Below are 14,039 nucleotides of genomic sequence, written 5' to 3'. Positions count from 1 at the left end.
TACCAAAAGAATTCCAACACAATAAGAAACAGCCAACCAGAGAAGCCAACCAGAAAAGCCAGCAAGAAAAGCCAACAAGAAGAGCCTACAAGAAAAGCCAACAAGAAGAGCCAACAAGATACCGAACATCGAAAAGAAGATGACCGCTTGCTACATAGATTCGAGGGACTACCACGTAAGATGCACCCAACACGTCACACTTAGGATCAACACTGATGTGAACAGCCGGGTGAGGATCCAAAGAACTTCACCTTTTGTGATGCTTCTAAGCGCATGCTTGTCGCCAAGGACCCTGTCACAGGCAAAGAGGTCTGGATGGGTGTACACATCAACAAGACTCCCGGCAAAGACGACTTCGAATTGGAGCCCTCCTTCTACAGCTCTCCGAGCAGCGGCGAGCAGTCTCACATAGTCGAGCCCAAGGCTATCAAGATCACCGAGGATAAGACCACAGAGGGAGAACAGCCCAACGGCTCGGAGGTCAAGACCACCGACCCAGAGGCTCTCTTCTTCGACGTTGAGAAGGAAGCCTCCCTGGACGACTTGAAGGCCATCGCAGCCATGATAGCCAGGGTACTCAAGTTCACAGTAATACCTCCGCCAAGTGTTATCTCCGACATGAGGGAGTGGACTGCAGTCACCGGCTTTTCCATCTGGGCTGCGCCTCTCTGGGAGATGTGGCTGATTGATCACAACCAAAAGATCCCTGAGCCGGCTGTTCGGGATCCCAGCACAGCAGAAAAAGAGGCCAAGCCAACCAAGAACTAGGTCAGATTAGAGCCCACTGCTGATCATCCGAGGGGCGGCCGACCAAGGTGCATGGGTCCCGCTGCCGACGTGCGCGCTCAAATCCAGGAATTGTGAGCAAAGTTGAAGGAGAGGAAGAAGAAACTCTCAGCTGGCGCGTGAGGCCAACAGACTACGATGATCGTCAGGCTCCAACGAGCTCTTGACGACGAGAAAATATCTTTCATTCATACCTAGGTTGAGTCCAACAGGACGTCAGCGGAACTTGCATAGTAAGGGAGGCAGGAAAAGCGTGTCATCTTTTTCTACTTATCATCAGCTCTTTACCAGACTCAGCATGAAGCTTTTTGGAAAATATGGTCAAATTGATGTCAGCTTGACGCGACCATGACACAACTTCCTCTCCATTGTGATTTGCTATTGATTCCAAGAAACTCCACTTGACTTCTCGAACGCAACAGATATGCCTAACTACTATGCTTTTGAATTTGTGATCGTGATCACAGCCCATGCGACCGCGTCTCGCGCGTATCGATCCTTACGCTACGCATTCGTGCACCTTGTCCATTGTTGTCAAACATCTTGCCCGTAGTATATTGGCTACGCTGGGTTGGGTGGCGGACGGGCACCCACCCTCTGGATTGGAGCTGTCGTATTATGGATGAGCCACCAGTCAGGCTTTGTGCCTAGATGTTAGCAAGATTAGAAGGTCCAGTCTAAGGGCATAGCGATTTTGTAGGAATGACATCGTCACAGTGAAACCGACCAGACTGGGATATAGTTTACACTCATTATATTATACTACATACACAGTGCTCAGCACCATACCAAGAGGAAAGAGGACATCGAAAGCCAACCATACCGGCTCCGATCCATGGGAAACCAATCCTCAAACGCCAAAGTATGCAGTTGAACCGTAAGCGGCCGTTGAAACCCACGCCTTGATAAACACCAGTCAGGCCCGTGTAGGGCCTTGACATGCGACCGTACTCCAATCCTCTGCCATTACTCTTCCATTTTGTCGTTGTCCTTGTTTGCCTCTTTCGCAGGCTCTTTCAAGAACTGTGCGCGGAAGTCTGCGTTGCTCTTCGGCTCGCCGTTTGTTGTTGTAGCACCTTTCGGTATAGCTGGACGACCAAGACCGGGCTTTCCTCGTCCTCGTCCACCGCGAGCAGCAGTAGGTCGGTTGACACGGTTTGGCTGGATGAAGCTGTTGCTCGCCTTCCACTCTCCCTTTTGCTTGTTAAGGTCCTGGACTGTACCGATGCGCAGTTTCCTTCCCTCGAAGTCTTTGCCCTCAAGCGCGAACTGAGCCTTGCCAGCACCTTCCACGGTTGTGAACTCAATGATCGCACCACCATGATGGGGTTCGAGCTTGATCCTCTTGAAGCCGTACTGTTCGACAAGCGGTTTGATGCGCACGTCAGGCACAGTGTCAGGCAGGTTGAGGATTGCAATGGATCGGTCCATGAAGGATGCGGGCTTGATAGCGGCTTCATGAGCAACGTCGCTATGTCCAGGAGTACCTTCGCGAGCGGCTGCGTTTTCCGTATTCTCGAGAGTTGATTGCACCTTTGGCTTCGTGTCAGGACGCTCTTTTGCGATCTCGACATGGATCTTCATGCCCGCAAACTCCTTTTCATGCATTTCTGCCACTGCTGCATCAGCGCTATCCTTGTTATCGTAAACGACATAACAGAAACCGCGATTGTTGCCAGTCGACCTGATAGTTGGGCACTTGGTCCTCTCAATCTTGCCGAACTTGGAGAAGGCGTCCTTAACTTCTCGTTCTTTGACCTTGAAGTTGAGATGCCAGATGTAGACTTCGCGACCCTCGGAGGTAGCGCCATCGCGTTTCTTTTTGGCGTTGGGGTCGGAGATCTTTGAGATTAGCTTCAACCCTTCAACGTCAGTATCGTCCAGCTGTGTCGCAGCGACCGCCTGTTCAGCTGAAGCAAATTGAACGTAGCAGAACCGGCGATGCGCATCGTACTTGAGTGAAGGGAAGCGAATGCCGATAATTTCTCCGAATGGACTGAAGAGGTTCCGGATCCAGGCTTCGTCGGCATGCGCAGGGTAGTTTGTGACGTATAGTGTCGTGCTTTGGCCTCGCTCAATCGATATGTTGTGACCTTCGAATCCTTTCGCCTCTTTGCTCAGAGCATACTGGGCTTCTTCGGGTGACTCAAACTCCACCACAGCCGTGAGACTATCCTTCTCCTCTTTCAGTACTAGATTGCGGACTGTGCCTGCGTCGGTAAAGAACTGGCGTATTCGAGTCTGTGTAGTGTTGAGTGGTAGCTTCTTCACGATGACTGTAGTGTGCTCGCGATCTCGTTTCGGTCCTGTAGAGCGAGCTTCCGAGGGTGCTTCGCTCGCGACTCTGGCTTGACCATTGACCCCGTCAAGAGCCTCTGAGATCTCTACATGTTTGCTCTTCTTCAATACCGCGTCCTCGTCACCGTCCTCCCGTTTCCGCTTCGTTGAGCTGTCTCCGACTTGGCTATCTGGCGTGTCTTGTGGCGGAGCTGCAGCGGCCGCAAGTGCTCGTTCTTTCTCCCTCCGGACGGACACGATGCGCTCAGCTCGTCGTCGCTCGATCGTTGCGCTACGCACCTTAAACGCTGATTCGTGCTGCTCGCAATGGCTAATGTACATGTCGATGAGCAGCTCGGGTTGATCAATCGTTTGTAAGCGCTTCATGCCACGTTCCAGAATGGCAGTGGCCTGGGTGGGCGGCAATAACGGTTGACCTGCATTTTGCTTGCCCCTCGTTGCGTGTGGCGCCCACAGGAGCATCTCGAATATGTAGCAGCGATACCAGAAGTCGTAAGAGTCCTCTTGGTACTTGGTGATAGAGTCCTGAATCTGCCGGGCTTGATCAATGTCACCGCGTTGGAGCCAGAACTTGATGTGGGCGCGCTCAAGACGGTACTTTCGGTCCGTCCATTCTCTGCCATGCTTCTTCATGCCGACCTCTCGGACGAACTCCAAAGCCGATCGAATTCCGACCTCGGCAACATCAACATCATCCTCCGTTGCTCTGGGGTCATCGAAAGCCCTTCGCCGAAGATATCCACACCAGGCGAGCTGGACCTTGATGAGTTCATCCAAATCAGTGTGCTCCAGAAGTCCAGATCCAGTGGCTGTGTGCTTGACAAGTTCAAGGTCCTCGAATGGCTTGTTTTCCGCTTCGAGTGTCAATAACCGGTGGGACCAGAGTGACCCGGACCATGGGCAATGGCGTGTCGCGCGCTCGAGAACGTTGAGTAAATCTACCGACCGGTTATCCTGCCAAACGAGAAACTCAACGTGGTCTTCCCATATGGAAGGATCGACGGGAAATCGGAGCGTGGCTCGCTCATAAAGTGCATTGACGAGATGGAAGCTGTAGACACCCATAGTCCTCTTCTCCCATTTCAAGTAGCGTGTCATGGCGGTGTACTCTGCAGCTTGGTCGCCTGCTTGGATAGCCTGCAGGAGTTTGAACTCGTACTCTTCGCGGTTGGCGTATTGCTGCTTGATGTGTGTATTCTTTTGCACCACTTCATCCATAACCTGCTCGTAGTGGCTTTGATTGTAGCGAGAATTGAAAGACGAGTATCTGCTAAGGGTGTTCGCCCATGTTGCATGTGGTTGGCCGAGGCGGTCGTTGTAGATGGCGGCTACCCTCTTCGCCTTCTCTTGGCTGAAGCCTCCTCGCTCGAGGTCTTCTTCCAAAACCTGCAGGTAGCGGTCCCAGACGAGATTGCTCTCTTGGAGGTTGTACTTGACTCTCTCAGCACCTTCTTGCAGCGCGTCCAGTAGCAGTTGGGGTTGGAAGAGCTCTCGACCAATAAGCCTCTCCTCTTCAGACCACTCCTCTGGGGGTACTTGCTCCCAAGAGCACGCGACCAGGTAGCTCACATACTCGCCGTATGCAGCCCAAAGCTTTGCGCTGTAAGGTTCCTCTTGTGTTGCCTGCTTGTGCAGTTCGAGCACACCCATGCGCTGTTCCACATCCTTGGCCAGAGTCTTCTCGTCGTTCAGCCGGTAATGCCACAAGAGCTCGCCAAGCGGGTACTTGTCTGACATGGTTTTGTATGCATCGCGCAGAGTCTGGACCAACTCGTACGCGTTTGGGTCGGAATCGAACGATGCGAGGTGATTTTGGAGCCCTTGGTGTAGAGTGGTGACGAGCGAAACATGGCTGTAGTAGTCGAATGGGTTTTCCAGCAGCGTCTTGTCGAGTTGGTTGAGCCAGTCGATGTGCTGTTGGTCGAGAGAGCGAGTAATGAAATTGCGCGGTCGCGGTGAGGCCTCGGACATGATGCTAGCTACAGACTCACCGGAGAGGTTTTGTCCGAGGTGTTGCAGTCTGGCAAGTGGTCAGTGTTTGGTGGTGGAGTTTGCGCGACAAAATTAGGCTGCCGGAACGGGCAACAGCAACCCGTGATCACGGGCAAGCGCGACACCCGGACGTCACTGCCTGCCCCACAAAACACAAAGCGCGCTACACGTGGAAATGCAGGTGCAGTCGTGGTCTCAGCAATAGGGCAGACGAGGAAATTCAGCAAAGATGAAGAACTTACGTGACAGGCCGTTGGTGAACTACAGAGTTCTGGCGCGCAGCTTGTTGTTGCTGCATGCTGGCAAGGTCTGAGAGATGTTAGCAGATCCCCTGCTAGCTAGCGACCCATCGTCGTTTGCTGTAGCTCTTTCCTCCCTGCATCTAAGCTGCGGCTCCCTCACATTGGGGCCGTCTACAGCACTGTGCCACTACCCAAAGAAAGCGGGCACGTACCTGCAAGTGTGTCCATGCCCGGTGTGGATGTTTGGCGGTACATGGGGTTTGGGGTCGCCATGCGCGCGTCATGTGGCGATGCTATTTGTTGTGGCGTTCCCATTGCGCTGTGTACTCCTCTTGCGCCGTTCGCGATGTGGGCGTATCCCGGGGACGGCACACGCTGTTGGAGCGTCTGGGGCGGCTGCGGGGAGGACCTGATCTGTTGGCTTAGGCCCGAAGGTGTTCGCGATGGCATCTGGCGTCTTGTGCGCTTGCCCGGGGATCGGAGTAGTGACGGCGACGGGATGGTAGGGGCGGCTTGTGGTGTTGGGGTGCCCGCAGGCGAGTCCGACGGCGATAATAGCGAGTTGATATCCATGGTGTACAGCGTTCACGACCTTTTGCCCTCGTTTGGCACGCACTGCAATCCAGCAGCTGTCTTGAATGCTACACGCGCGCCAGGCGTCTGTCGATGCTCTCTCTTCCTATGGTCGCGAGCTGCAGAAACTACTAGGCATCGGGTCCCTCGTAACGAGCGGCATGGGACGACAGCGGGCGTTTGGCGCGAAAAGGACCGTCGGAGGCGCGAGGCGATGGGGATAGCGAGTGTGATGGGAGATGACCTCGTCGGCGTCGTGGGTGAGAAGGCCTACACCCGGTCTAGAAGAAAAGGTGGTTAGGTGCACCAGGCAAGCTTGGGCCTGCGACTAATCGAGTAATGATGGAGCGAGCACGTCGCGACCCGGAGCAGCTGGATGCGGACTCCCGGAGTGAGCTGGCGGCGGTACAGCACAATGTTTGGCGCGTCACGAAATGCGCGTCAGGCAACGGGGTCAAGAGTCTAGGGTCGACGGTGGTCTGGACAGGAGCGGGACGACACGACTCCTGCACATTTCTTCTGCGTTCTGATCGCTCTGGTTCAATGATGATCCCGCTGCCAAGCCGATCCCCTGCAAGCGCCCTGCGCCAGCGCGGAGCCTTTCGCCGTGCCACAGAATTTCCCGCGACACTTCACAGCATTGGCATCATCAACGCCGCAGCGCCGTGGTGTCGAGCATCGCTATGAGCGCCCGGATACCCTCACGGCGGCTGGGGCAGTCAGGTAAGCTATTACTGGGAACATTGATTCCCTGCACCATTTTCTCCGCACTTATCGGAGCGCTAGTCGTTCTTCCGGGCGGTACAACACCATGACGACTAACATTGAATAGCCCTCGCCGCGCGCCCACACACCCAATGGATACCCTTAACCTCGATCCTTTCAATCTCACAGCGCAATATCTCGTTCGGGCGCAAGAAAGACAACGATGACCTCTTCAATACCTTCTCTTCAGGCGCTCATCGCACTGACGAGTTCAGAGGGGTCAAGAATAACAACGATGACCTCACCAACCCGATCCTCGAAGACTACCTATCGAAGAGGGCAAAACGAACAGGTGCGAAAGGAAAAGACGCATCAGCAGGGCCCGTACGCCCCACCCCTCGTGAAGGAGACTTCGCCGTAACCCCAACTTCCCTCTTCCCACCCGAAAGCGATATCCCCGGCTGGCGGCCAGACCTGAGCCCACAGGAGAAACTCGAAGTCAAGGAGAAATACCGCAAGCGAGAGCAACAAGAGGCGCTTAAGGAGGACAAGAAGCTTATGGATATGTCACTCGATCCCGACCAGAAAGCCCGCAGGCGTCTCGAGCGCAAACTCGTCATTTCCGGCGTGAAGCGCCACGGCCGCATGACAAAGGCGCAGAAGTTACTCCGTACCGAACGCCAGTCACTCTACAGGTCACAACTCCTTCCCACGTCTACCAAGAAGCTGCAGAAGGTCGTAAACCAGATCGCCGGAAAGACTGTCTCGGAAGCCCTCGTCCAACTCCGCTTTTCCCCGAAACGTGTGGCCCGCGACGTCATCAAGGGCCTCGAAATCGCGCAGAACGAAGCCATTGCGGCCCGCGGTATGGGTCTCGCTGGCGAAGACGCTGCGGTGTCGCGTTGGAAAAAGCAAAGAGCAGCTACGGATGCGGGGAGACCGAAGGATACTTGGGACTACAAGACGTCGAAAACGAACGGCAGTCTGGAGGCGAAGCCGGTTAAGGTGCCTTTCTTCAAGGACACGACGATCCAGTTGAAAGATGGGAGTAAGAAGGTGGTCCGCGACCCCAGCGAGATCTACATTGACCAGGCGTGGGTGGGACCCGGGCAGAGCTGGAAGACCCCTGAGTTCAGGGCGCGGGGTGCTATCAACATGCTGAAGCACCGAACGACGAGTGAGTTTGTCGCACACTTTAATTTGGACAATTGGGCGCTAACATTACTTGACAGGTTTCTCCGTTCTTCTCAAGGAAGAGAAGACGCGCTTGCGCATCTCAGACGAGATTCAGAAGAAGCGCGACAACCGCAAGCTGTGGACCGCACTTCCCGACCGACCCGTCACATCACAACGGCAATACTGCCTGTGGTAAACGATTGTACGAATTCAGTGTATAGCATATATTGCCGGTGGAAGAAAACTGGCTTGTACAATATACCATTCAAGATCAACCGTTCCCCATCATCCAAAGCAATACCAATCGCTTTATCCGGGTATCTCTCTATCACCCATCCAAGGTGCATAACGTATACGGCTGCTGCTGCCTTTACAACTTTTTGAACATGTGACAAGATCCTGAACGCCTTCGCTATGCAAACAAAAGATCCCTTTTCCATTCTCAGGCTTCCACGCCGTCTACTGCGCCGACGCTGCTGACGAGCATATCTAGCATGCCACGTACCTTCCATGCGTCTTGGCTTGCTTCGACGGTCACCTTGACTCGCTGCATCAGCGCCATGATTAGATCGTCAACCTCCTCGCTTCTGCCCAGTTGATCGGCGTATAGATCCAGGACCACGAGCGCGACGTCGGTGGTCAGACGTGTGATGCGGTAGTCAGAAACATTCTTTATGCACCAGCGGAGGATGGGTTGGAGTGTTACGGAGTCGCGGTTGCTGAGAGCAGTTCGGAGAGCAGAGCGGTGGCGTAGAGCGGTCAGGAGGGTAAGGGACTGGCTGCGAGCATTTGCGTCCTTGGGAGATATTAGCCTTAGTCTTAGGGATGTACAGGAGAACGGAATACATACCTTTGATTCGAGCACCATGTCCAGCGCCTGCGCGTACATGCCCTTTCGCAGCGCATGCGCCCACGGCTGTCCGGCCGTGATCTTTCCCCGCGCGTTGCCCTCGATTACAATGTCTGCGCTCTCGCCGGTGAAGTCTTTGCCTCGGATACGCTTTTCCCAGCCCTTTCCGCGCTTCCGCTTCTTGCTCCTGTCGTACTCTTCGATCTTGCCTTCCATGAGCGCTTTCATCTCCTTCTCTCGCTCACGAGCCTGAACCTTCTGCTCGCCGGAAAGATGGGTCTTGATCGAGAGAAGACCAGATTGCATACCCACGGCAATGTGTCTGTCCTCCTTTTGGTTCGGGATGACGCTGAGTGACAGGATGGGCGAAGGGTACTTCATCCCACCTACGACGTTCCAGCCTGCTGTTTCGAAGACCTTGACGTGGCCGTCGAGAGCACCGGAGAGGAGGCGTTCGCCATTGTTCGCTAATGAGAGCGCGGTCACAGTTTTCTGGTGGTTACGCAGCATGTGGATCGGCTTTGCGGCCACAATGTCGAGAACGCTGATGACGTTGTCGGCTGCTGCGAGGACAGCCGTTCCAGACGGCATAGGGAGGACAGTCTCGACGGGCGCAGCGTGTTTGAACACCATGACCGCCTTTCCGCCCACTCGCGAATCCCAGAGTCGTACCGTCTGATCGTAACTACCAGATACAAGCAGCCCACTTTGCGCAGGCATGAAGGTACCGCTGCGCACGTAGTCTTGATGCCCGTCAAACTTCATGACACTTTTCTCACTCGGCAGGTCCCATAATCGCACGGTTCTGTCGTCGGAACAACTCATTAGGCCAGTAAGATCTGTGGGATTCCACTGTGTGACCCAGACGGGCTGCTTGTGTTCCTTCCATGTCTTCAAGATGGCCCTGCTCTTGACATCGAACGCTTGTATGACACCAGTATCTCCTCCTGCGACCAGAATTCTGCCATCGCGCCGTATGTTTCCCGAATGCGCAACGTCGTCGACGCCGAAGCGCGATATCGTCTTGACGACCTTTCGGCTCTTGGAGGAGAAAATCTGGACGCGCGATCCCGTGGTGACTGCGAAGAGATCCTGGGTGGCCGAAAGCGTATTGGCGGGCTGAGGGGGCGGTATCGAGATGTGAGTTACGGGCGAGGAATGTTGCGAAGGGTCGAGTTTGAGCTCCGAGGCGAATGAGTTCCAGTACTTTTGCTCAGACGTAAGGGTGGAAGGGCCCTTTGGCAGCTTCAAGGGCTGCAGGAGTTGTACTTCGGCCGCCATTGTGAAAGTTGGATGCGATCAATGCGCGTGGAGTTGCGAATGTCGTGAGCTTTTCGGGTGGAGGAACTTTTCGGTGGGTCAGGAAGTCACGCTAACGACATCGGATGGTGGCGCCTTCCCGGCCTGAACGCGGACAGATGCCGACCGTGATTAATATCAGCATCAAAGTCGCGACTGAGCAGATCCTGATAGTTTGTTTCATGAGGTCTACTTGTCAAGACCGTCTTAATGGATTGCTATCATGATAGGAAAACGCCGGTCTCTTCGTCACACAGCATGAGCTGACTAGCGTTGGCTGCCTGGAGGATCGCCCGGGCGCACCCAGTTCATCAATAGACGACGGACGGCGCAGCACCTTCCACCTCATCAGCGTCAAGCCGGATTCCACGTTCTGTCATGCGACCCCCAAACATCAGATGTCTCTCTTTTCGATTCGGACCTATTGACCTGCCAATGATAGATTGCCTGGCTCCAGGATAAACCACTCTCAGCGCGTCCACCAGGGCCGCACTAGACGCGTCACGATGGATCCCGACGCGCTCGACAGGATGAACGATTTCTTCGATTTCGCCGCTCTTGAACAGAACGACGAAGTCGAACACACCCACGCCTCAAGTGGGCAAACGGTGTCATACTTTCAACCAGACAATGTCACGGCTATTGACTTCGCTTTGGAACCAGCGGCCCAAGATACCCTCCAATTGTACGACGTGCCCATGTACGACGTGGCACACGATCTCTCCTCTGCCGATATAAACCAGCAATGGCCAACATCTCACCCAACAACATATGCTGCGACGTCTATGATTGAAACGAGTGTAGACTCAGGAGCAGACGTCGATTGGCAAACGGTTGATATGGAACATGCGAAGGACCACAGGATCCGCGATGCGACGGATCTCGCTCTCCCGCCTTCATTGTCATCACTTGCGCTAATGCAATACGATGAGGAAGGCAGTTTAATTGATGCCCCGCACTCTCAGCTCGGGCTACGTCCTTCAGTTCTCGATCATCCAAAGATTCCGGCCGATGCCTCCCTTGGACTGGAGCAGCTACCAGTCAGATCGGCCGCATCCCAGCAACAACCTTCAGTTGCAACTTGGAAACCAGCATCAGCCAAACGTAAAGGACCTCAGTGCCGTATTCCACTTGAGGCAAGACAGGTGTTGGAGGACGAATTTGCGGCCAATCCATACCCCTGCGCGTGGGAATTGGACATCATCGCACATCAAGCCAATCTCGACGTGAAGAAAGTCCGCAACTGGTTCAATAACACCCGAGCCAGGAAGAAATGTGGAGGTGACTCGTATCCCCTTCCATGAGATCATGCTTTGACTTACCTATTCAGATTCCCACCCCACTGTAAAGGATGGTTCAGGCCAGAGCAATCGCACTCTGAAGACACAGCTGTCGAAGGATAGTCTGGAAAACCTCCAAAAGCAAGCAGATGACGCCAATCAACTGCCGCAGCCGCCTCTGGCGGTATACCTTGCACAGTCGTACCAAGAGGAAGCTGTTGAACTGTCTGCAGTGCAGGCTGCCGTTGATGTTGAGTCTCTCAACGAAAGCATCCCAAATAGCGGATGGTCTGAGTCCAGACAAGGTCGAAGAGGTTCCGTCATCACCTCGATTGCTTCTTCTGAAGGCACTGCACCCACAACATACACGGTGTCTTCCAGCGGTAGCCGCAGTAAAACCTCGTCCTTTGGTCGTGATCGCCGTCGAGGTAGACGTCGGATGGCATGGAAAGAATCTCCTCGCCAAGCCATTAACGGTGTGAACAGTGCAGGTGAACCCCAGAAAGATCTGCCTTTTTTCTGTACTTTCTGTCCGCGGGCATTCAAGACGAAGTATGAATGGATACGCCACGAAGACTCGGTCCATGCGCTTCGAACCACTTGGATTTGCTGTGACACAAAGTCATCTGAAAATCTTGAAGCATGTCCATTCTGCGGTCAGGCCCATCCCGACGATGCTCACCTGGCTGGCCACAAGTACCAACAATGCCGAAGCAAGCCCGAATCCCAACGAACTTTCTATCGCCGTGATCACTTCATCCAACATCTCCACCATGTTCACTTCGCCAACACCAAACATCCGTCGGTACGTACCGGCTGTCAAGCTCGATTACTAGCCGCTGAAGGCCACAACTTTGGTTGCAAGGACCTTGCCATGAAGTGGCGTCGCTTCGGAGCTCCAATGAAGCTTGACGATCCTATGCTTCATTGTGGCTTCTGCGGAAAGAAGTCAAAAGACTGGTCCGAACGATGTGAGCATGTTGCTGAGCACCTCGTCGCGCGTGAGCTTGACCGTGCTGTGTGGTGGAGCGAGCGCAAGGAAAACCATTTGGAGAACCTCTACTCGACTACACCATACGAATCTTTCCGATGCCGATACTGTCAAAAGGTCTTTACGGATGTCAAAGATATGAACGAACACTCTCACTGTCGTGTCTGGAGCTGTCGATTTCTCCGGAGCTTCGACGACGTTGCTGCAGACAATGCAGGTCCGCCCCTCTGTCCAGACTTTCCTTCGGCCAAAGCTCACCATTGTCACCTTTGCGGCTCCGGCTATCGAACGTTTCACGTCGAACATGCGCAGAACTACCATCGGTATCGCTCGTGTAATCAAGAGTTTTACACATCTGAAGACGCTTTCCTCCAGCATTTGCACAACTTTCATGGCGCTTCACAGCCAACATTGTTGCGAGGCTCTGGTGTCATCGAGCAGAGCTATATGCGCAACAAAGGCGCATCGTTCGAGCCCGTGGAGTTCAATGAGAGCTGGCAGCCTTGCGTTATGGATCTAGACGTAGCCTCTGTCAGTCCATTTGTTGCCGACAACACTGTTTCAACCCTACCTGTCGACCACAGAAAGAATCAAAGTCAGACCCGAAAGTCGCTCGTCATTCCAAAGAAAGCTCGTGACAATGTGCAGACTCAGGACGTCAATGTCAAGAAGGTATCAAGACAACGATCTGACACATCAACCTCGAAGGCCGAGAGTCATCACCCGCGATTCTTCCGACTCAGTACTTATGTACCCTTTTTGTCATCTCGTATCTTCTACTCGCGGTCTGCAAAGGCAGCGGACTTTCCTAGAGACAACCAGGCTGTGCTGGAAGAGCTACCGAAGCCGCACATTGCGACACTGGCGATGAGTGCAGGCACAGTCAGCATGGCCGCCGCTCGCTGGTTGATTCGGCCAGACACATGTTCGGTCAATGGTATGGTCGAGCTTACCATTGATAATGAAGCAGATGGAGATTGAGCGAACTTAGCCGCTGCCGAGTGGGGATCGGGATTACTGTAGATCGCACGAGACCTTTGGCACTGTCCCATTCCTCGGCAAAAGCGTCACTGCGTTGCCTGAGAAACTGTCCGACTGCTGACGTCGTGGTACTGCCCATCCGATTCGTCAAGCAGCGTTGTTTTGAAGTGGATTAGACCGTGGAGGGCGCACAGACTGAGCTCCTTGTCCACTTCGATACTGGTGGGCATCCAGCAGCTCTACTGACAACACACCCAAGCTACCTAGCTGCTAAGTACGCACCCAATCAACCTCCCACCCCGTCAGTCCCTCGAGCCTGAAGCCAAGATTCGAAATCGCTCAAGACAACATGGCCGAAGATTCGGTGGTCCATCTCCCACTCGCCATCGACGTTCCCAAGGACTCACCTGAGAACTTACTCCTCTCCACTACTTCTTCCGACACTGATGTCAAATTCGATCGCTTCAATGACCATCCGAAGGAGCTTAAGCTTGAGATCTTTCGACACCATCTCCGCTTTCCCTGGAGTGTCACCTGTCGTAGCCATGACTTTATCTACGGACCCCGCTTTCTGAATACCGCGCTTGCCAATAAAGAACTGTGTAGTATTGCTTTCCAGATCTATTACCACGAAAACACATTCAAGTTGGCCTGGTTAGTCGTGCGCGGGTCACGTCGTACCCCATTGTCCTTCCGTTATCCATCCAAGACCGTCGCACATCTTGTCACGAAGCTCGAGATACATATGGAAATCCAGGGTTTCGGGTACCCCTTAGAGCTAATCTACTGCGGCGGCTGCCAAGGCCCCCAACTAGCTGTCCTAGCTCATCCTCGTCGCGCGTCCTTCACAGCTGGGTATACCTGTT

General features: G+C 54.0%; 4 protein-coding genes across 4 annotated transcripts; 2 read left to right on the top strand and 2 right to left on the bottom strand.

Annotated features, from left to right (window-relative positions):
* Window positions 1-139: 139 nt before the first annotated feature.
* Window positions 140-768, top strand: J4E90_001842 (uncharacterized protein; the record flags this gene model as incomplete). Its single annotated transcript, XM_051431426.1, has 2 exons — window positions 140-175; window positions 226-768. 2 exons carry the CDS (start codon window positions 140-142, stop codon window positions 766-768), a joined length of 579 nt encoding a protein of 192 aa, XP_051294560.1.
* A 984-nt stretch (window positions 769-1,752) lies between these two features.
* Window positions 1,753-5,891, bottom strand: J4E90_001841 (uncharacterized protein; the record flags this gene model as incomplete). The annotated part of the gene is made up of 3 exons (XM_051431425.1): window positions 1,753-5,104; window positions 5,319-5,385; window positions 5,531-5,891. The coding sequence occupies 3 exons, from the start codon at window positions 5,889-5,891 to the stop codon at window positions 1,753-1,755; spliced, it is 3,780 nt and encodes a 1,259-aa protein (XP_051294559.1).
* A 683-nt stretch (window positions 5,892-6,574) lies between these two features.
* On the top strand, window positions 6,575-7,968 carry J4E90_001840 (uncharacterized protein; the record flags this gene model as incomplete). Its single annotated transcript, XM_051431424.1, has 3 exons — window positions 6,575-6,614; window positions 6,724-7,773; window positions 7,829-7,968. 3 exons carry the CDS (start codon window positions 6,575-6,577, stop codon window positions 7,966-7,968), a joined length of 1,230 nt encoding a protein of 409 aa, XP_051294558.1.
* Window positions 7,969-8,214: 246 nt separating this feature from the next.
* On the bottom strand, window positions 8,215-9,903 carry J4E90_001839 (uncharacterized protein; the record flags this gene model as incomplete). The annotated part of the gene is made up of 2 exons (XM_051431423.1): window positions 8,215-8,568; window positions 8,623-9,903. The coding sequence occupies 2 exons, from the start codon at window positions 9,901-9,903 to the stop codon at window positions 8,215-8,217; spliced, it is 1,635 nt and encodes a 544-aa protein (XP_051294557.1).
* Window positions 9,904-14,039: the final 4,136 nt, after the last annotated feature.

This window comes from Alternaria incomplexa (assembly GCF_024043165.1).
Source record: "Alternaria incomplexa strain BMP 0042 chromosome Unknown scaffold_2, whole genome shotgun sequence".
NCBI classification, from domain to species: domain Eukaryota; kingdom Fungi; phylum Ascomycota; class Dothideomycetes; order Pleosporales; family Pleosporaceae; genus Alternaria; species Alternaria incomplexa.
This window is presented reverse-complemented; position numbering and strand designations above follow the sequence as displayed.